Source organism: Artemia franciscana, chromosome 8 (assembly GCF_032884065.1).
Source record: "Artemia franciscana chromosome 8, ASM3288406v1, whole genome shotgun sequence".
Classification (NCBI taxonomy): Eukaryota; Metazoa; Arthropoda; class Branchiopoda; order Anostraca; family Artemiidae; genus Artemia; species Artemia franciscana.
In genome coordinates this window covers 48,979,585-49,003,845 of record NC_088870.1, presented here as the reverse complement: position 1 = coordinate 49,003,845, position 24,261 = coordinate 48,979,585, and the positions used below count along the sequence as shown (strand labels likewise).

At 37.5% G+C, this 24,261-nt stretch overlaps 1 protein-coding gene across 1 annotated transcript in view; it reads right to left on the bottom strand.

Annotated features, from left to right (window-relative positions):
• LOC136030708 (cytoplasmic dynein 2 heavy chain 1-like) overlaps positions 1-24,261 on the bottom strand; it is a 575,385-nt gene that overhangs the window by 444,558 nt on the left and 106,566 nt on the right. Inside the window, exons 19-21 of the mRNA XM_065709779.1 lie at positions 20,215-20,382; positions 18,298-18,456; positions 599-741 (exon numbers count right to left, since the gene is read on the bottom strand). Of these exons, the coding sequence (XP_065565851.1) occupies positions 599-741; positions 18,298-18,456; positions 20,215-20,382 (470 nt within the window). The remainder of the gene's footprint in view (positions 1-598; positions 742-18,297; positions 18,457-20,214; positions 20,383-24,261) is intronic.

Genomic DNA, 24,261 nt, shown 5'->3' with positions numbered 1-24,261 from the left:
TGTTTTTTTAACTAAAATCTGGTAGGCATTGATGACCTTATCCGAGTCAAAATCCCAAACCCAATCATCATCGCTATCATTTTCAGTTTTGATATGTTTTGACTCTCGCTGTCCAGGTGGATCTTCATCTAACTGCGCGGTTTTGCGTTCTTTAGCCTCAAGCCTGTTTCCTTGCTGTTCTTTTGATTCCTCGGCACGCTTTCTTTTCTGACTTTCTCTATCAGCAGCAAGTTTTTTGGCATAGACTCTTTGAGCATCTTCATCGGCTTTTGCCATTGTAAGTTCATCAGTCATTTTAAACTTAAACATTAATAGATTTCTACGTGAACATATATGTCTTAAATATCTTTAATGACGTCACCGTCATAGCAAAAATGACGACAACTAACTTCATGACGTCAGCCGACACAGAAACATGACGTCACCTGATCCACAGACAGACACACAGACAGACAACTTATTTTTATATATATAGATGTATATATAATTGTATATATATATATATATATATATATATATATATATATATATATATATATATATATATATATATATATATATATATATATATATATATATATATATATATATAGCTTACTTCTTCTGAAGAATAGCAAGATGTCGTAAAATAAAATCAATAGCATTCAGCTTATTTTCCCACGCGTCAACTCGGTCCACCATTGGCCCATAAAGCGATGGCGAGGTTTTCATGCTTGCAATAAGATCCTGATTTTCTGTCACCTGCAATGATAAAGCAAAAAACTGAGTGTATTTACAAAATCATAGGAAAATACAAAATACCTCATCCATCGATTAAAAGATTTATCAAGATTGTAGAAAAAATCAATACGCATCGATTTTACCTTTATATATGCCCACAAATCTTGACTACTTAATAAATTTTCACATCTTTAGTGCATTTTTAGGCTATATATATTAGAATCTGGCTTATTTAGAACTGGTTTTACTGAAATTATAAAATTCAGCTTATCTGAAATTCTTGACTTCGGCTAAATTTAATTTGTCTTTTTTAACCAAATGAATTGCTCTATAATTGTGTATCTTTTTTAAAGTCTTTACTAATGTGTCTTTGATGCGCCGTCTTGGTTCATAAAGCGTTTAACGGCAAATAACATCAGTACGGTTTCTTCACGGGAAATACTGTGAATAAAGCGAATAGCACTAAAAATACTAAAGCAGAGAAGGAGAGAACAAAATGGCTATCTAAAAACTTTGAGTAGGTGTGTTTTTGGAATCGATGGGGTTGGAAGAGGCAAGTTGCCATCCAATTACTTTTCACTAGTAAAAAAGACATTAGTCCTTTCAATTTTCAATCGAATGAGCCTTTTTAAAAGTTTTCACTACAACAAATGGGCATCTTAAAATTTCTACCAGATACATTATGAGAAAACAAGAGGTTTAGAGGGGGAATTTATCTACCCTCCTGTCACATTGAATCTTAAAAAGTGCAATATAACTTTGATTACCGATCCTGCGAGCCACATCAGAAGTTTACATGATCACCCTGTCAATATATACCTTATATGTCCCCAGGATATAACTTACTTTACCCTGACGGCTGTGGGGGGGGGATTCATCCTCAAAGACATAATTTTCGGTCCTTTCAATTACGTTGAAAAAATTACTATCTCAAAATTTTGATTGGATATGCATGGGGAAATGGTGCGCGAGGGAGGGCAGTTAGTTGCCCTTCAATCACTTTCAATTAATAAAAGAGGCACTGGCTCTTTCAATTTCCAATTAAATGAGCTGTTTTCTAAGTTTATACGACAACAAATGGTCATCGCGAAATTTCGATCAAACGCATTTCGGGAAAATGCGAGGTGTGGGGGAGTTTATCCACCCTCTGATTACCTTGGGTCTTAAAAAGAGTAGTAGGACTTCTGATTACAAATCCAAGAGCTCCATTCGAAGTTTATACTATCTCCCTTTCTATATATACCTTACAGGTCCCCAGATCATAATTTAGAACTCTTCTCCCTGAGGCCTTTGGGGATTCACCATCCTCAAAGATATAATTTCTGGACCTTTCAATTACATTGGACAGAATGGCTATCTTAAAAAAATTTTTGGATGAGTCTGGGGAAATTCTGGGCTTGGGAGGGGGGTTAGTTTCCCTCCAATCACTTTCAATTATTAAATTTTTCAATCGAATGAGCTGTTTTCAAAGTTTTTACAACAACAAATGGCCATCTCAAAATTAAAATCAAATGTATTTCGGAAAAATACGATATGGGAGAGGGGGGAGTATCTACACTCTGATCGTTCTGAATCTTAAAAAGAGCAATAGTAAATCTGATTACCGATCCAGTTTTCCCTTTTCAAAGATTATGCGATCCCCCTTTTTAGGGGAGACCAGCCCACATTCGCCACTTTTTTCGTTCTTTATTTATTGTAACCACAGTTTTCGACTTAAAATAATTCTGAAAATCGTGGAATATAGGCTTATCTATGGGGTATCTAGGAAAAAAATCCCCAGCAGTCAATCTTTTTCGATGCAGCGAAAAAAAGAGCCACAGTGAGATTCTCCAAAGATGGCTAACCTGGGCCAACCTGGTTCACGTTCGCCACACATTAGCCCACGTTCGCCACCATCTTGCATCATGGTCATTACAGCATCTATTGCTCTAAATATACCGCTAGAATAGATGTTTATGTATAGTTATTTCAGATATTTATTTGTCACGCTGCTACAAAAGGAATTAGGTATAGCATAATTCACTTAACCCATCTTGTATACTGAAAGGTCCACACCAAACTTCAGCCGTTCAGCAAGTCTTGAAGTTCCATCTGATATTGAGGGTTTTCCTAATCTGGTTACAACCTCGGACTTCAAGACGCAAGATTCCTCTTCAGTCAGCACGAACTTGCTCATTTCTACACACTTCAAGAATTTAACACCAAGCTCATCTGGATATTCCTTTAAAACTTTTGCAGCATAAAAATGCTTGCCACTCTTTTTACCTGCAAGACCAACTAAGATAAAGTCACCCAATTCTATTGGCCTGCTTCCCAAATCCTCTTCATCTTCTCCTAGATTTAGACTGTTGTCACTATCATCATCAAACTCCATCTCAACATGATCGGATTCAATCTCACTCTCAAAAAATAGTTGCTTGCTTGCTTCTCGTAATTTGGCTTTCCTTGCATTCTCCTTTCCCTGGCCCTTTTTCTGTTCTTTCTTCTTCTTCCTGTCAGCTTTCAGTTCTTCTTCCTGACAGATTCTTTCCTTCACTGGGGTGTCAGTCAAGATTTCGGTAGATTTTTTTTTTTTTTTCACTGCACGTCTGATTTGTTTTCTCGGAGGTAAAACATCTCGGTCTACATCTGAAGGTAAGCCCAATAGAGATTGGGTAGCGTTGTCACAGTCAGTAAACTGGCTAGCCGCATCATCTTTACGGGAACCAAAAACTGGTGATGGAGGTACTAAGACATCCTGGTCCAAAGGATATGGTCGATCAGAGACATATGAGCTGAGATACGTGTGATCTTTGAAAACATTGGGATCGAAAGGGAAAATCCCAGTGTTACGAAAACCGCTTATTATGTTTTCTGGAGTCAGTGCTTTGGGATACGCCTTTCCGCAAAGCTCGGATACATTGTACATGGAAATAGTCTTGCATTTGTGCTGTGTCATAAAAACGCAGATTCCCTGTCGTAGAATGCCTTCAAAGGATACATAACTGACCTGTCAAGTGGTTGCAAATTCCGCGTTGTATGTGGAGGCACTGTCAGCATGACAACTCCATTCTCTTTCGCTAACTCAAGCAATTCACTACTGTAACGACTAATGTGATTGTCAAGAATTAGAAGAACAGTATTAGCTTTGCTTGGTCTTGCCTGACTGATAAAATGGTTCATTTAAACAAGAAAGAGTTCATTGCACATCCAACCCGATGCCATTTCTGAGCCGTGAGCAATGGTACCTGGTGGCACTCCTTTCAGCAGAATATCAGGGCATTTCTTGCGAGGGAAAATGAGCATTGGAGGGACGCTATTACCTATTATTGGAGGGACGCTATTACCCTTTCCTTTGACATTGTGATGATTTTCTCCTAACGTGATATATAAACAGTTTAATCTAGGTTGAATTTTAGCTTTATATCCCATAGAGGAAGCAAGAGAAAGAAGCAATGAATCTCTGGTTTGAACAAAAATCGGTAAATCATTGATAAGAAACGCTATTTTCTTTTGTCTCCTTGCTCACAGAAAAGTGAGGAATCGCGTTTTCCATATCTAAGGAATCTCCTTGGTGCATGAATCACGTCTGGTCTTATTAACAGATAGGTTTGCGCAGAATACTGGTTGTTAGTGTTTCTCTAATCATCAGTGCAGCACTAGTTACAGCTTAGTAAAGAGTGAAACACGACTTATTTTCAACGTAATCTTAAAACGTATGCTGTAAGAACCATATTAAATATTTCTGAATGAATGCTGATACAAAATAATAGCTATTATTTGATTTTAAAGAACAAGAGATTGTCGTTATTGAGACACATATTTGAGAGTTTCAAAAGAAGCCAGAAACACCTCAAAAAGTATGTCGAATCGAAATAAAACACCATTGAAATTTAAATTCTTGAAAATCCTCGATTGAGGACTTACAGTCCCACACATTGAACCAAAAGGAAAAGCACAACTTGGAACAATCAGTTTTTTTTTCATGGTTGGTGCTTCCGTCACAACCTCCATAGCAGCCAAAAACTTAAAACATGTTTGGGAAAACAGCTGCCAAGGGAGGAGGAATCGTCATCTGAAGCTGATTCAGGAATATCAACTATTGTATTTTTTCTCGGGGTTGATCGTACCGACTGTTGGTCACAAAGTATAAGAAGAAGAAAGGTCATTTGAACAAAAATTACAACATTTACTTCCCGATTAGGTAAAAAAAGAAGATAGACTTAGTCGGTTTATTGCGAGAATTCGACCGTCCAGGTTCGCCAGGCCCTGGTTTGCCATTCCTAGGAGTGGCGAACCAGGGCTGGTATTTGATGGCGAATGTGGGCTTGCTCCCTCTTTTGAGAAAAAAAAGTGTTCATCAATAATTACCATAGATGGCGTTAAATATGCACCCATCATTGTTGCTAAGTTGCAGATGATCACGTTGAGATAATGAGTCCTCTCATACCTTTATGTTAAGCATTGACTTTTCCATTTTCCATCAGGACAAAATCTAGTTTTAAAGCACCAAAAAACAACTTACCGCATAGAATTTGCAAAACGTGTTTTAACATGCTTCTTAATCTACTTAAACTTTCGCTACTAGATGGCAGTTCAAACGCTAGATTATGGGATCCTCTCCGGGGATGGATTGCAAGTAAAACGCAAATGGTGAACCTGGGCTGTGGCGAAGTTGGGCTGGTCTCCCCTATACCTTATATGCCCCAGGGCATAACTTACAACCCATGTCCTGTGGGTTGTGGGGGTTGTAATTCTCAAAGACCTAATTTCCAGACCTTTTAGTTAGGTTGAAAAAAATGGCTATCTTAAATCTTTTTTGAAGTTTCTACGACACAAAATGGCATTCCTAAAATTTCTGTCAGATACATTTCGCGAAAATACGAGGGTTGGGGAAGGAGAGGGTATCTACCCTCCAATCACTCTAAATCTCAAAAAGGACACAAAAACTTATGATTAGCAGTCCAATGAGCCACCTCCGAAGTTTCTACGATTTTCCTTTCTGTATTAAGATTAAATACCTCAGGACATAACTTACAACCTTTGCCCTGAGGGTTATAGGGGCGTTGTGATCCTCATAGATACAATTTCCAGACCTTTCACTTACGTGGTGCAACATAGCTGTCTCAAAATTTAATTTGATGTGTTTAGAAAATGGTGTGCGTGGGACGGGATTAGTTGCCCTCCAATCACCTTCAACTATTAAAAAGAGCACTAGTCCTTTCTATTTCCAATTTAATAAGTTCTTTTCAAAGTTTCTACGACAACAAATGGCCATCTAAAAAAATTTCTATGTATTTGAAAAAAATTTCTTATGTGTTTGAGGAAATGGTAAATGCGGGAGGGGGGTTAGTTGGTCATCAATCACTTTTACTATTGAAAAGAACACTAGCCCTTTCAATTTCCAATTGAATGAGTTCTTTTCGAAATTTCTACAACAACAAATGGTCATCTCTTAATTTCTATCAGATTCATTTATGTGTGAAAATATGAGGTGTGGTGGGGGGGGTATCCACTCTCCGATCACTCTGAATCTTAAAACAGGTACCAGAACATCTGATTTCATTCCAATGATCCAATTCCAGAATTTTTACGATCACTCTATCTATTTATACCTTAAATGCCCATAACCTATAACCCCTGCCCTGAGGGCTGTATGGAGGTTGTCATCCTCAAAGACATAATTTTCGGACCTTTCAATTACGTTGAACAAAATTGCTATCTCAAAATGTTGATTGAGTGTGTTTGGGGAATGTTGGGCATGGGAGGGAGGTTAGCTGCCCTCACATCGCTTTTGACTATTAAAAAGGGTAATTGCCCTTTCAGTTTCATTGAAAGAGCCCTTTTCGAAGTCTCTACGGCAAACAATGGCCATCTCGAAATTTCTATAAGATGCATTTTTGGAAAATACGAGGTGTGGAGGGGGGGTCTCAAAAGGGGCACTAAAACTTCTGATTATAAATTCAATGAGCCCCTTCCGAAGTTTATACTATCACCCTTTCTATATAAACTTAAATCCCCCAGGACATAACTTATAACCTTTACCCCGAGGGCTCTGGCGGGGAGGGGGGGTCATCTTCAATAGGTAATCTCCCACCTTTCAACTACATTGAATAAGATAACTATCTGAAAATTTTAATTAAGTGTCTTTGGGGAAATGGTGGGTGTGGGAGGGTTGGTTGCCCTCCAATCACTTTCGACTATTTAAAAGGACACTAGTCGTTTCAATTTTTAATAGATTGAACCCTTTTTGAAGTATCTATGACAATATCTTCGATACAAAGTGACCTGGCATAAGACCAAAGAAAATACATAATAAATAATACACTGTGCCCTCCTGGGCCACATTGGGCCAGTGCAATCCTTGTGACCATTACTGTCGAATTAAGGCAGGGTTTAATAAATATTACATTGATAATAAACAAACTCTGATCCATGTCACTAATACAAATTCAATGCATTAACTATGATTTTCCCCTCAGCCCTATCATACATGGTGTCAGACCTACTCCTCCCCCTGAAAATACCTTCCAGAAACTTTCCACCCATCACTATTCCAAAATGTAGGCAGAACATCCTGTGTAGAATGTCTTTTAGCATTCATTTTAATATTTATGTTTTTGTTTTAAGCCTTTTTCTTGCTTCTGGGTATTATCATGCGGGTATTATCATACGCATCATACGTTATCATATCATATCAAAAATAAAGTTTACCATTGGTATTTCGAGGATTATTTCAACACCAAAAGCAAACTTATTTTACATTTTAAAGTTTTGAAAAAAAAGACATATCAAAATTTGATTCAATATCCTAGTGGGTTAAGGGAGGGCTAGATAGATGATATGTCAATTTCTGACCGAATGAGCTTCCTGCAAAGTTCTTATGACCACGAGGGGGGTTGAGAAGGGGGCAGTCCCCCTCTAACCGGAATGAATTTTGTTTGTCTTAAGGATTAGTTTTACTCTCTACTTTCGTAATAAATACTGAAACCGCAGTTGCAACCCCAGAGGGGGCTACGTTTCAAACCATATGAGATTGTTTTAGTGGCCACTGGTCCCATACCACATAGAGCATTTGGGTGTAGCAGAAAATGAAGTAATTATGTAGACATATACAAGGGTAGAAACCTAATTTATTTTGTATATTCGTTAATGAATAGAAATTTGCTCCCCAACATCATCAGCAGGTACCCAAAGATGACTTGCAAAAAAATATTGACTTATTTGATATAGAACCTTTGACCATTCTCATCCTTTATTGAGATTAACTTAAAAAGCAAGTTTTTTAACTGCAAGTAAGAGAGCTATGTTTTGGAATTAAAATACTCATCTGCTCTGCCTAAAAATGGTACATCACCCTTCCTTCATAAAATGAAGCGTTAAATGAACCCTTCCTTCATATGCCTTAAACGTAAAAATCAAAAATCAAAACATTTTTCTAAGGGACATGCCAACAAACTCAAGATTGGTAAATTCATTATAAATACATTAAAGTAAATACATACAACATACATACATACGCATACTATCTACGGTAAAATACATACAACAGGTAAATACATTGGTAAATTCAAGAACTGTCTTGGTCTTTTGAAGACTCCCAAAATGCTCATATTCAGACATCATAATAAAATGCCTTTCAAAACCTTAGATATAACTTTCAAGACATTGGAGTGGCTATTTGATAGCCATTGTTCTCGGGTTCTAAGTTCACTTACAAAAATTTCAAAAGGTTAGTGGTAATGAACTGTAGTAAAGAGCGACCCGGCTCAATAGCAACCAAAACTCTTGAAATAGAATTTTGATACCAATAGTTACTTCAAAAGAATCGCATTTTTACGCTGATTCTAAAAATATAAGTTTCATCAAGTTTTCATCATTTAGTTTTGCTTTTCAAAAGTTACGAGCCTGAGAGAATTTGCCTTATTTTAGACAATAGGGAGAAACACCCTCTAAAAGTCCAAGAATCTTAACAAAAATCAAACCATCGGATTCAGCGTATCAGAGAACCCCACTGAAGAAGTTTAAAGCTCCTATCTACAAAAATGCAGAATTTTGTATTTTTTCCCAGAAGACAGATCATGGATGCGTGTTTGTTTTTATTTTATTTTCTTTCTAGGTGTTTGATTGTATCGACCCAGTGGTCCTACAATGCAATTAGAGGTTTCATTCTAATGGACATTTAAAGTTTTAGTGTCCTTTTAAGGGGACAAAAAAAATTGGAGGGCACCTAGGCCCCTCCCACGCTCACTTTTTTCCAATGTCACTGGAACAACATTTTGAGATAACCATTTTGTTCAGCATAGTCAAAAACCTAATAGTTAGATCTTTCAGTATGACTTAATCCTCCACAGTCCCCGGGGAGGGGCTGCAAGTTAAAAACTTTGACCATTGTTTGCATATAGTAATGGTTTTTGGGACGTGTACAGACGTTTTCAGGGGGACTTTTTCACGTTAAAACGTTTTTCACGTTAAAAGGGGGTAAGGTGAAAGGTTTACGTGAGAGAATCTTTCCATGGATTAATTTATCATGAGGGAAGAAAACTTATATGAAGGGGCCGCAGGATTTTCTAGAACTATTAAAAAACAATGAGAAAATGACTAAAAAAGGTTTTTCATGTGAAAGTAAGGAGCAGCATTAGAACCAAAAACGAATAGAAATTATCACGTATTTAAGGGGGTTCGTCCTCTCCACGATAACTCACTCTTTACGCTAAAGTATTTTTAGTAATTTCAACGATTTATTCTACGGCCTTTGTGATTCAGGGGTCATTCTTAAAGAACTATTTTTACTTAAACAATTTTCTAGAACTATCAAAAAAAAAAATTAGAAAATGACTAAAAAACGTTTTTCAGGTGGAAGCAAAGAGCAGCATTAGAACCAAAAACGAATAGAAATTATTACATATTAAAGGGGGTTCGTCTCCTCCACGATACCTCACTCTTTACGCTAAAGTACTTTTAATAATTTCAACAATTTATTCTACGGCCTTTGTGATTCAGGGGTCATTCTTAAAGAACTGGGACCAATTTGAAGCTTTAGTGTAAAGAGCGAGGTATTGATGAGGGTAAAAACCCTCATATACGTAATAAAAATATACAAATGTTGAATTTTGTTAAGAAAGTTAATTCGTACGTTATGTATATTTATTACTAAAAAAACGTTCGTAAAAAAAATAAAAAGTTCTAGTTGCCTTTTTAAGTAGCCAAAAATTGGAGTGCAACTAGGCCTCCTCTCCCACCCCTTTTCATCAACATCATCCGATCGAAACTATGAGAAAACCAATTAGTAAAAAAAATTATTTGTAAATTTAGTTTTAATAGTTCATGTGCGGTGAGCTAAAATCAAAACATACATTAATTAAAATACGTTCAGAAATTAAATAGAAAATGCAACTTTTTTAACTGCAAGTAAGGAGCGACATTAAAACTTAAAACGAACAGAAGTTATTCCGTATATGAAAGAGGTTGTCCCCTCCTAAACGCCCCGCTCTTTACGCCAAATCTTTTATTGTTTTGAACAGTAGAGTTGTCAGAAAGAGTCAAACTTTAGCGTAACGAGTGAGGCATTGAGGAGGGGACAACCCCTTTCATATATGGAATAGTTTCTGTTCTTTATAAGTTTTAGTGTCGCTCATTACTTGCAGTAAAAAAAACTAATTACTTGTAGTTTAAAGAGCGAGGCGTGGAGGAGGGGACAGCCCCTTTCATATATGGAATAGTTTCTGTTCCTTATAAGTTTTAGTGTCGCTCCTTACTTGCAGTTAAAAAACTTGCTTTTTAATTTAATCTCAATAAAGGATGGGAATGGTCAAAGGTTCTATATCAAATAAGTCAATATTTTTTTGCAAGTCATCTTTGGGTACCTGCTGATGATGTTGGGGAGCAAATTTCTATTCATTAACGAATACAAAATAAATTAGGTTTCTACCCTTGTATATGTCTACATAATTACTTCATTTTCTGCTACACCCAAATGCTCTGTGTAGTATGGGACCAGTGGCCACTAAAACAATCTCATATGGCTTGAAACGTAGCCCCCTCTGGGGTTGCAACTGCGGTTTCAGTATTTATCATGTCCCTGCACTGACGTCTTTTATGATTTTTTAATCACCCAGCAGCTTCAAATCAAGCTTACTAAACACTATTTTTATAGCAACTTGACTTCTTCTTTAATAATGGAAGGGGAGTACACGCTATATTTATCTGTAGATTTTCTCCTAAGGTTGGCACAACATATATCCAGTTTGTGAGGTTACATTTTTTTTAAATTATAGAGAACTCTTTTTGCTCCTCTCAGCCCCTCCATTGATATACATATATTTACATATACAAATATACAGATATTTCAGAAACAGAATACAATCAAAAACAAAAGGTAATAAATTACACTTAATATTCTGAATTCTTTGGCATCCAATGGCAATCTTTTCAAACAGTTGGCTGTAACGACTGTTGGTAACTTCAAATGGTGTAAGTACCTACTGAGTAACCTTCTCAGTGGGAGCCCTCTCCAGGCCACTCAGCGCGTACCCAGATGGTGGATAGAGTAAGGTCCTACTGACATGTAGGGTTCCTCCCATTAATGGAAGCGCGGACCAAAAGGGAAACCGGAAAAGGGGGACCAGAGGGGTCCATAAATTTAAACTATGGTACCTTGCCCAGGAGCCATAAATACCTGCAGAGGAGGAAGAAGGTCACTCTGATTCGCACTGGGAAGGGCTAAACGGTGTGTTGAAACTTCCCGTTAGTTGCAAACCTTTTTCAGCAATGGGTTAAATTGTATGATACTACAGGATACCATTGCGGGAGGATCCTCTCCAGGAGGACAACTGCGAAAAAGGGTGGAAGATCCACATTGGGAAAAATGCATATGCATGGCTCCGGCTCAACAGTCAGGTCCTGGTGTCCCTGTCCCTAGTCGAGCCAAAGAAGCCGATCGGGCGTTGGCCTAGCAAGCTATCCCAGTAAAACAAGGACTGGTAAAAAATTTCAACAATAGGTCTCGGATCTGAACCTCTAAATCTGATGACGATCCATGCAAGCCCCTGGACTAAATATTTGAATACGAACAAATCGTTTAAGACCGGTCTCTGGAATATTCAAACCATGTTGGCACTGTCAAAAACAGACTAAGTCCTTCGTGAATGCAAGAAGTTTGGGTTTGACATGGTCGCCATTTCGGAAGCAAGGTGGAAAGGCTGTGACGATAAGAAAATCAGTGGTGACTGTACAATTTTTAAAGTCTTGTACAACAGAAAAACTGAAAGTTACTTTATCGAAGTCGCAGCAATATTAGGTCCAAAAGCGGCAAAGACCCTCTGCTTATGGAAACCGAAAGAATACTCTATGCAAGATTTATTTTCAACCACACCAAATTGTCATTGATAGTGTGCTAAGCACCCACAAATGATGCTAATGACACCCTTGAAGATAATTTCTACGACAACCTCCAATCTGTGATTGATTCAATCCCACTCCACAACGTCACCTTTACCAGAGGCGACCTCAACCCTAAGATTGTTCAAGACAGATCCTGCAGCCCAGAAGTGATGGGCCAACACGGACTCAGCACCATAAACGAAAATAGAGCTTAACTTATCAACTTCGCTATGGGGAATTATTTACTGATCGGTGGTACGCTCTTTCAGCATAAAGATATGCACTTGAGGATCCCCGGATGGCACCATCAAAAGCCAAATCGACCATTTAGATAAGATAAGATATTTATTTCAAAATATCACTATCACAAGCCCTCAAAGGGCCGAATTTGGACTTCGGAGTCGACTAACAAAGCAAACAAAGCAAGAAACATTAATAATAATGAATTATCAAATTATGAGTCAAACAAAAAAAAATCGGTCAAACTAAACTTGAACAAATACAAGTCAGAAAAGAGGGAAGGGGACAAAAAAAAACTAATAATACAGAAAAGAACAAGAAATAAACAAATATATCTATAAATTAAAAAGGACACTAAAAAAAAGTCCAAAAACTCACAAAAAAAAGAACGAAGCATAAAACACGCGAAAAACACATATGAATTAAAAGGGAAACTAAACCAAAACAGCGGGGGCAAGCAAATAGTGCAACGACCTAAGGCACCTCACATTAAAAAAAAGGGGGGAGAAACTAGTTGGCTATTTTATTTATTTTTTCTGTGATGAAGCGGACAAAGGTTTTTTCATATCTGGAAGTAACGCAGCGAATGGGGGATAAAACTGGGATAGGCTCAGAAACAGCTCTAGGCTATCGTAATCTGGATGGTGAGTGACGTTTGGGGAAAACATTTGCCGTCGGAGGGTTCGTTATTGCATTTTTGACAAACGGAGGCACAACGACGACCTCCTTCACTCAAGGGTTTCCAAACTAGCTTTTTTTTTAGGAGCAGAGAGTAAGGCACCTTGCCTTCTTTGAAAATTACTCGCAAGGTTCTTTTTTGGATTGACTCAATTTTGTCTGATTCTTCACGGAAGATGCCAGGGTGCCAAACTGGACAAGCATATTCAAGATGCAGGCGGACAAAAGACGTGTCAACCTTAAGGAGTGAGAAGGGGGGACGCTATATTTATTTAGGAGCTTAAGGAGGACGATAGACGCATTAGCTTTATGAACGATATCTTTAACGTGGATATCCCACTTTAGATTTGAAGAAATTGTGACTCCAAGTAATTTAACTGGGGACGCATAAATTTCAGTAGGGATAGGATTAAGAAAACAGGGCGAGGATTTGAGGAAACGAATCGGTATTATCATGGACTTAGAGGGGTTTACTGTCATATCTAGGTCCAAAGCCTCACTTCCAATTTCATTGAGGATACTCATAGGGCTGCTTATTAAATTTCTGAAGCAACTTTCAACAATCGTTAGGTCATCAACAAATTTCCAACGGTCAGGAACTTCCTTCATGACTGAAAAAAGGAGGGGGCCTAGGAAAGTTTCTTGGGGTATGCCATTGTAGATAGGGAGAGGATTTAAGTAATGGTTCTGGTATTTAACCACCTGCGATCTATTTGTTAAAAAGGAGGCAACCAATTCGCCATCCACTGGAGATGGCAAACAACCCTAAAATATGTTCTAAGTTTCTGAAGCTCCGATATTGATTCAGAGCACGAGCCAATAGTCACCACACTGAAATTGAAGCTGAAGCATAACAATCAGAAACTGAAGACGGACACACTCAGAAGGTTTGACATAGACAAAGTAAGTGACAAGGGCGTCCGATATTCATTTGGTATCAAAATATCCAATAAGTTTGAAGCCCTATATAACATACCAGAAGAAGTCAAAGAATCTTCAGAGACGATATGAAAAAGTTACACGGATACGGCCAAAGAAACTATCGGGTTTAAAAGGCCGGCTAAGCAACAGTGGATATATAACCAGACCTGGGATCACACATAAAATCTCAAGAAAATGAAAGTCAAGCTCCCTTGGAGAAAATGGTCACTCAGAGGTGAGCAAGAGCTTGGCGTATATAGAAGCTGACAGAAAGATAAAGAAAAGTGCCAGATCCAACAGATGGCAACACATAAACGAAAAGGCCATACAAGCCGAAGAAACAGCGAGCCGTGGAGGCACACAAACCATATATCACCTTACAAAAGAAAGAGTACGCAAGTCAAGTATCCAAGAAGGCCTAGAGAAAGATGAAAATAGAAAGTTCCTTACATATGGGGAAGAACAAAAGTAACTGTTGGCAAGTTATTTCGTAGCCCTACTTAGTCACCCAAAGACAGCGGTCCCACCGAATATATCAAACCAACCTCTCTTCTGTCTTCACATCAGTGATGAATAGCCGGAAGTCGACGAGTTACTTTCAGTAGCTAAAAAACTGAAGAATAGGAAGGCCCATGGTAGAGACTGCATTTTAGCTTAAATGGTAAAGTTCCGCCTGTGTCCACCCCTGGCCATCTGGCTATCCTTCTTCTCGCTCCATTAGCAGACTACAAGTTCCCCGAAGACTGAAGAACAGGAACCTTTGTTTAACTCTTCAAGATAGGAGAAAAAAACAGCAATTATAGAGGAATCGATCTTTCCCCGATCCCTGCTATACTCTTTACGATGATTATATTTGAAACACTCCAAGCTATCCTTGATCCTCACTTACGTGAACAACAATATATATTTCGGCCAAAACGATCTTGTGCCGACTTTATTTTTATCATACGCACCATTCTGGAGGAATCTGACAAATGGAGACGGTGCTTGTATATGCTCTTCGTAGACTTCGAAAAGGTGCTTGATTTAGAAGATCGTCAAACCTTGAGGAGAGAATTGTGGTTTTACGGCAGACGGCAACACATGCTTCTTCAAGCTGATGTCTAGCGTAAGGATATGCTCAGTCCTGTCACCTCTCCTTATCGTCCTAGCTGAAGACTACATCTTTAGACATAGAAATAGGCATGGAGTCCGGATCGCAGGAAAACTTCTTTAGGGCGTTCACTTCGCATCCGATATTGGGCTTATAGAAGCCGACAAGCAGAAGCTTGAGGAATTCCTGAACAGACTCACAGAGAAAGCTGAGCAATTTGGACTACAAATCAATGCCCCAGAGACGAAAGCTATGTCGATCAGTGGTTCACCCATGGGAATCCAAATAGAAGGAGAAGACATGGAATAGATGACAGACTTCAAGCACTTAGGGAGTACAGTCACTTCCAGTGCCAACTCTGAAAAAGAATTGCGCACCAGATTAGCCTTGGCCAACACATCATTTGAGATACTTCTACTAGTCTGTAAATCCACAGTATACTTGCTGAATTGACATTCAAGTTGTTCCAGCGCAATATGCTGTCTGTCCTGAGTTAAACTATGGAATGCCGTAAGCTAAATGCGGTATAGAAGAGACTCCTTCAAGAATAACTGTTTTTACTGAATTCTTAGAATAAGTTAGAGAGACCGTGTCAACAAAGGCAAGATCCATACCCACACAGACCAGCTATATATTGCAACCATTGCACAAAAACACAAATGGTGATTCCTTGGACCGATCCTCCGCATGCTAGATTACAAACTTCAAAAAATTTTCCTCCACTGGCAACCGGAAGGTACCCGTCGTCGAGGAAGGCCAAAGAACACACACCCTAGGACGTACGAGCGTCACAGAAGAGCCCTCCAGACGAGTCTCATTCTAAAGTGAGTAGACATATACGCAGTGGCTCACATGAAGGAAGACTGAAGGCTATTCACCGACTCCCTGTTTGCCTTTGGAAGCACTGGAAGAACTAAGGTCAAGGATGAGGTGGTAACGAACTGCAAGTAAGGAGTGACTTAGCTCAATAGTGATATAAACTCTGAAAAACGGAATTATACAGAAGATACATTAAAAGAATCAGCTTATTATGCCAGTTCCAAATATCTAATATTCATAAAGTTCAGTACAACTCATCAAAAGTTACATACCTGAGAAAATCTGCCTAGTTTTGGAAATAGGGAGGAAGTTCCCACTAAAATTCAAGGAATCTTAATTAAAATCACATCCAGAGAATCTTACCGTAGAAGTTTCAAGCACCTGTATTCAAAAAATGTAGAATTTTACTATCTTTCCCGGAAGAAAGGTCACGGGTGCATGTTTATTTATTAATTTTTTTCAGGAATGATCGCATTGAAATAATGGTCCTATAAGATTGGGAGAGGGTGTATTCGAACTGATATTAAAAGTTCTAGGGCGCTTTATAAGTGGCCAAAAATTGGAGGGCAACTGGCCCCCCTCCCACGCTCATTTTCTCTAAAGTATCTGATCAAAACTTTGAGATAGCCATTTGGTTCAGTATAGTCAAAAGAGCAAATAACTATGCCTTTAGTTATAAAATGACCCCCCAGGGACCGCGGGGAGAGGCCCGAAAGTGATAAAATTTGGCCAGTGTTTACATATAGTATTTGTTATTGCGAAGTATACCGACATTTTTTCTGGGGTAGGGGGTATGCTTGGGGTGGATTTCTATAGAGGCAATCTTATTTGGGGAGGGAAGTACCGAGAAGTGAACTTTTTCGGGAAATGTTATAGGGAAGGGGAGGAGATTTGACATAATTATTAACGGAAATTCTTTTTAATTGTCTTGCATTCTTCTTTCCAAATTTTATATGTGGAGATATTCTAGGGGAATTATCCCAGGGCTATTTTCCACGTGTTTTGATTTTCGGGATATAACTTCCACGGAAGAGGGCATTTCTTGAGTTATCGAGAACTCAAATAGAGATTGAAGTTTTATTCATTTAGGAGACTGCTAAAGAGAATTTTTTCAGCCTGAATCGTCCGCAAGCAATTTCATAGGGAGGGGAAATTTTCGGCGACGATGGAACTGTCTAGAAGGAATCTGACGGGGGATGGTGTACTTACGTTGATGAGCAGGGGGACGGTACGTTTCATGGAAGGTGAGCCAGATTTACCGACATTACTTAAAAAATAATCAAAAATTAAATTTAGAAAAAAGTTTTTTTAACTGAAAGTAAGGAGCAGAAGAAACATTAAAATTCAAAACAAACAAAAATTATTTTATATACGAAAGATTGTCCCCTCCTCAATACTTTACACTTTACGCTAAAGTTCGACTGTTTTTCTAAATTATATGAGAACGTCTACAGAAACACCGGGGCCACTGGGTTAGAATAGAAAGCTTTTTTGAAGGTGCTTACAATATTAGTGGACATAGCAAGATATTGAGGAGGTATAAGATTTATTCATATACAGATTAAATCCGCCACAATTAATATGCAAATTTAGTTTTAATTTTTAATGTACAGTGAGCCAAATTCGAGCCTGCATTAGTTTAAAGACGTTGAGAAATTAAATAAGAAGAAAAACAAGTTTTTTTTTACTCGAAAGCAAGCAGCAACATGAAAACTTCAACGTCTCAACGTCTTTCTCAACGTCTTACTCTTTAAGCTAAAGTTTGATTCTTTGTCCAAACTTTACTTTTCAAACCAATAAAAACTGTTGCATAAAGAGTGAGGTTTTCAGGAGGAGAGACCCTTTCATATAAAGAAAGATTTAAGTCCATTTTTGGATTTAATGTCACTCCTTACTTCAGTTAAAAAAAAAAAAACTTGCTTTTTTAAGCACAATCATAGCAGAGGACAGAAGCAACATTACAGACAGGACGACAGGTTTGAGTATACTCAAATCGTCTCATTGCTAATTTCGTTTCCCTCTTTTAGTTATAGACTTTTTTTCTTCTTTTTAAGAGTAATAGATGCCCTTAAGCCTTTCCCAAACTGTACATCTACTTTTTTCTCTTGCCCTTTATAAGACATCAGTATAGAAGAGAACTATAAATATCAAACTTTCAACAGATTACTACCCTGGTCGTTCACAACAGAAAAGCACAAGAAGAATACAAGAAAAACAATCAACAGGACCACATTAAGACAAAACTTACAATGATTCCCTTTACCTCAACTGGATATTATAAGAATGCTCCTTATTTAACTATAAAAAAAGAGGAATATTTCAGACTAATTTTCAAGCCAAAGGGAAAATTATATTATAGTAATGAAATAACTTTGACCAGTGAGGCTGAAAGCGATGATAAAGTCTTGACACCATAGACCCCGTTCTATTTACCCAAATTCACAACAAAAACTTTACTTAATTACCTTAGTTAAAGGCTCCTTAATGTCTTTAATAATTTTCATTTTGTATCCATGTGAGTCCTTGTGATCAACCAGTGCAAATCTGGCTTCATGTTGCCATTGATCCAACTCGAGCAGTCCTTGTCTTATAATACCCTCTTCTGCAGCCCGAGCAGAAAGCTCCTGAAAGACATTTTCACACATACTTGCACACACACACACACACACATATATATATATATATATATATATATATATATATATATATATATATATATATATATATATATATATATATATATATACAGTAATTAAACTGAAATTGCTGATTTGTTACCCTATAACTAGAAAATACAGAAAAAAAAAATAATTATGCCATTTTAATATCTAGGACACAAACAAAATTACACCAAGTAGCAAACTGCTCTGAACAGCTAAAGAAAGAGAAAAGGGACCAGAAACGGCAATGTTCACGTTAATGCTGCATAACAAAATGCTTCACAACGCAATGTGTCATTAAAAGAAAAAGCAAAATTACACTAAGTAACAAACTGCCCTGAACAGCTGAAGAAAGAGTCACGGAACCAGAAACAGCAAAGATCAAATTAATACTTCGCAATAGAATGCTGCACAAAGAAATTTCTGGCTAGAAGAAAAAGCAGAATTGCAGAAAGTAAAAACTGCTCTGAACAGCAAAAGAAAGAGGCAAGGAACCAGAGAAAAGGAGAAAAGATCACATTAATACTGCACAATAAAATGATACACAATAAAATTTGTGGTTAAAAGAAAAAGCAAAATTATACAAAGTAACAAACTGCTTTGAACAGCTAAAGAAAGAGGCACGGGACCAAAAACAGCAAAGATCATACTAATGCTACGCAACGAAATTTTGTGGTCAGAAGGAAAAGCAAAATTACACAAGTAACAAGCTGCTCTGAACAGCTAAAGAAAGAGGCAAGGAGCCAGAAACAGTAACCATCACATTAATGCTGCACAATCAAACTTGTGGTCAGAAGGAAAAGCAAAATTACAAAAGTAACAAACTGCTCTGAACAGCTAAAGAAAGAGGCAAGGAGCCCGAAACAGTAAACATCGCATTAATGCTGCACAATAAAATGCTGCACAACCAATTTGTGGTTAGAAGAAAAAGTAAAATTACACAAGTAACGAACTGCTCCGAACAGCTAAAGAAAGAGGCAAGGAGCCAGAAACAGTAAAGATCATATTAATGCTGCACAATAAAATGCTGCATAACCAAATTTGTGGTTAGAAGAAAAAGCAAAATTACGATTAAATGGAGATTCCCGTTAATTTAGCCTGTGCGAGAGTTTATAAGACAAAGAAAAATTGCAATGGAATGGCATGAAGGAACGAGATACATTAGCGCATGCCAGTCTGTGATTGATAAACAGGAAGAAGGAATTAATATTTAGCGTTTGTGATAAGTGTGAAATTACACAAAATGACAAATGACTCTGAAAAGCTAAAGTAAAAGGGATAAAACAAAAAACAGCAGCAAGTCATATTGAGCTTTCAAACAAAAGTGCGACTGAAAACTAAAAACAAACATGATAATTGTGCTAATGTATAATTTGGATGTGCACGAAAATTGCAATTGAACGGTGAATGTTTTATTTTAGCGTCCATAAAGTATAAGCAAGAATGCGGAAACACAGGAAGCTTCTAGTGTTAGGGGAGATACTATTATTTAATCTATTTTATTTATCTGAATTTCTAGGCTATCTGAAGCTAGTATCCCCTCTTTGCCTATCTTTGGGTCTCATAATTAGCTAACTCCTATCCTAATTTATAACCCAAAAACAGTCGGATCGGGTACAAATGAACAAACTTTAGTGAGAACTGTCCATTCATTGTAAATGGTCAGGATGAAATGTGTAAATTTTGCAACTGAAAGAAATATCAGTTTTCCAATTGCCTTACCTTTAGGTCTGAGACATTTTCTACTATTTGTGTTCTGACTTGTAAGAGGTCGGTAAACGATAGTTTATCTATTGGCTTAGATGGTACCTTCAAGATGCTGAAAACTTCCATCCACTGACTCTCATGAAATCCTTCACCTTTTATGTATTTTAAATATGGTAGGATATCCTAAAACAGAAGTATGGTTAATAGATTTTGTTGTTGCATATATTGTGATCAGAACTTCGTTTTCAAAGTTTCGGTTTATATTAACTAACAGCTGTTCTTTACTTGCAGTTTGCTGTTATGGGCTTTCGATCTGAGGTTTTCTCAAATATGAAGGAGGATGAAACTCCCTCCTTTGACCTTTTCCATCAAAGCTTAAAGTTTGGAAAGTAATGCTTTAAGAGTGGTAATCAGAAAAAATACATTCCTCGTAGTGTTTATTAGGAGGGACCCTAAAACATTAGAAATTACTTAAAGGGCCATCACTCCTGTGATTTTCAAGGTAAGTTCTTTGAAAAATTCGTTTTATGTGGATGCTTCCAGTAGAAACAAGCAGGGAGCACAAGAGAGTAATGCCTCCTGGGAACCAAGCTGCTATTAAACAAAATATATGATATAATGCGATATTTATTAATTCTAAATGTCTTTATGGGCTATGAATAATGCAACAAATATAACACTAAACAAATCATAAGCGAATAAGCACCCTTAAATTCAGATTGAATTAAGAAGAAGTACAGGAAGTGGTCGCCATGTCTCATACCTGTGCCCAAAAACTTACTCGACTTCTTAAAATTCTTAAAAATCCTATAGATTAATATTGTAACCAGCCATTCCTCCCTTTTATTCCATCCTAGAAAATTCCCGCAATTAATTCTTCGCAAAAACTCTAAAAATGACCTATTCATCCTCCCCATCTCAACACATTGGGCAAAAGTAAGGACTTAACTCTTACTTTGTCCTTTCCAGATTCCTTCTCCTATTACCAAAAAGTAAAAATTCCCTTGTCTAAACAGTCCACTTTACTTTCTCCTTATTAACCCCAACTTTAAAGAAGATATATTCTCATTAAAATATCGGTGACAACGCAACTCCATGGTGCCCTTGCCCCTTCCCAATTAAATTTCATGGTGCCACTCATGATTCACTCCTCTCCCTGATTTGTCCAGGTAAGCATAACAGTAAGCATATAAATATGACATTTTATGTTGAACAGATAAATTGTCTGCAGAGAGGGGGACTATCAACCCACAGTCCCTATATTACAGGTAAAACAAAAGAAAATTCCCTAAGACCAAGTGGGTCACAGAGAGTTAAAAACTATGGTCATTGAAACCCACTTTTGATGCTTCGAGCACACTGCCCTCCACTTAGATCCCTCATTAAGATCTTAGCTACTCTAAGATCCATCTGTCCTCCTCAATAATGCATGTTGAACAATTATACAATTTAATCAATTTTATTAAGCCATAAGTGAATTAATTACTTTAAACAGCTTTAGAGCAAATGTCAAGATAAACTCTTTATTTTTGCATATGCGTCTTTAGGAAGAAATACACAATCACGCGGCATTGTTGCCTCTGAAGCTGAAGAGTGCGATATTTTGTTTTCCGATGATTTTGAATTGATTGGATATTGCAAGATTTGCTCCCAATGGCTCCCAATTGGCAAATTTGGGCCAAAATTGTCGCTTCTTCTCATTAAAAAACCGAAAACACCATTTGTTTAACCACTTCAAATATTGAATAGGGTTTTAATTTCATCTTTAATCAGCCCTCTCTTGAGGTTCCGCGCCACCCCAACAGCTAGTATATATATATATATATATATATATATATATATATATATATATATATATATATATATATATATATATATATATATATAGCGCCACCCCAACACCTAGTTGGTGGGGGCGCTTGGCCCCCCCCAAGCCCCCTTGTGCGCGTAAGTCGTTACGCGCAATATTGGTTACGCGCCATTGTAGTTGTGTCCCTGTGTCCCACCTGTGACTATAGATATATATATATATATATATATATATATATATATATATATATATATATATATATATATATATATATAACTACGTAAAACTTACGAATATACAACATATGTCTGTGCATATAAATAGATTGTCAGGTTTACCGACTCATGAACATGCAACATATAATTGTCCATGGGAAAAACAATCTGTATTCAGATCTATACCCCATTATTCTAATGATTGCCCTTGAGCTTTGTTGATGGTGATTGCTAATCGAACATTCCCTGTGTCCCCGTCTTCATCTATATATCTCCCTGTGCCCCCCGGCGTCCCCGTTGTTGTTGTTTCCCTTTGTCCCGGTCGTCATTTGTGTCCCGGTGTCCCAGTCTGTAATTTCTCTTTGAGTGTCGCGGTCGTCATTTATATTCCCTGTGTCCCGGTGTCCCGGTCGTCATTTTTGTCCCGGTCGTCATTTGTGTTCCGGTGTCCCGGTCTGTAATTTCTCTTTGAGTGTCCTGGTCGTCATTTATATTCCCTGTGTCCCGGTTGTCATTTGTGTCCCGGTGCGTTGTTGATGGTGATTGCTAATCGAACATTCCTTGTGTCCCGGTCGCTTTCTCTTTGAGTGTCCCGGTCGTCATTTATATTCCCTATGTCCCGGTGTCCCGGTCGTCATTTGTGTCCCGATGTCCCGATGTGTAATTTCGTCAATTAACAAACATGACGTCAGTCGACACACAAACATGCTGACGTCACTCGACACACACACAGACAACTTATTTTTATATATATAGATGTCCTGGTGTCCCGGTCCCGTTGCTTTGTTGATGGTGATTGCTAATCGAACATTCCTTGTGTCCTGGTCGCTTTCTCTGTGAGTGTCCCGGTCGTCATTTATATTCCCTATGTCCCGGTGTCCCGGTTGTAATTTGTGTCCCGATGTCCCGGTCTGTAATTTCGTCAGTCGACAAACATGACGTCACTCGACACACACACAGACAACTTATTTTTATATATATAGATATATATATATATATATATATATATATATATATATATATATATATATATATATATATATATATATATATATATATATATATAGTCCCGGGACTTGGTACGCAGCAGACTTCTATATATGGATTCTCATTTCTGGACTCTGATAAACAAAACCCAATTTCTAACACCGATATCTACTAAGCTTCAAACTTTTGGTTTTCTTTTTTAAAGTTTTGAATTGTTGTAATCTCTTGTAAAAATTTATACAAATATTTTTGCAATTTCCAGCCGCCGGGGCCTGGCACTCGTCATGTGGCAGGTTTTTTATATGGATTCTCATTGTCGCTTGTCTTCTTACCGCAGACAATTTACTGTCTTTTCATCCTGCGGTCCTGGCCCCGGCTGTCGGAACGCGGCAGGCTTCTATATATGGATTCTCATTGCCACTTGTCTTCTAACCGCAGAAAATTTGAGATAATTTACTGTATCTTTTCAAAGATTTTGATTATTAAATCATGTCCGATTTCTAACAACGATATTTACTGAGCTTCAAACTTCTGGTTTTCTATTTTAAGGTTTTTGAATTGTTGTAATCCCTTATTAAAAAAAATATGCAAATACTTTTGCATTTACCAGCTGCCGGGCCCTGGCACTCGGCATGAGTGCAAAAACTATGGTAAAGTTTGTTCAATTCTCGACGACTATACCTCCATCTATTTGGCGAGATTTTATCATACGAGATACAAATATACTGTGAAGCTTTCTATGCTAAGTTTGACTTTTGTCCCAATTCTTTAAAAACGACTCCTGAAACACAGAGGTCATTTAGTTAGAATAATGAGCTTTTTCAAATGTTGTAACAAAAAAACTTTAGCTTAAAGAGCGAGGTATTAAGGAGCGGGAAGCTTCCCTTGTACAAGAAATGATTTTTGTTTGTTTTAAGTTTTGATGTTGCCCCTTAGTTACAGTAGAAAAAAAATTGTTTTTTTTTATTTAATTTCGAAAAAGAGATGAATACTTATTGAAACTGCTGATAAATCCGTTAAGTAACGACTTGAAATAGACTCGTAAGTTGA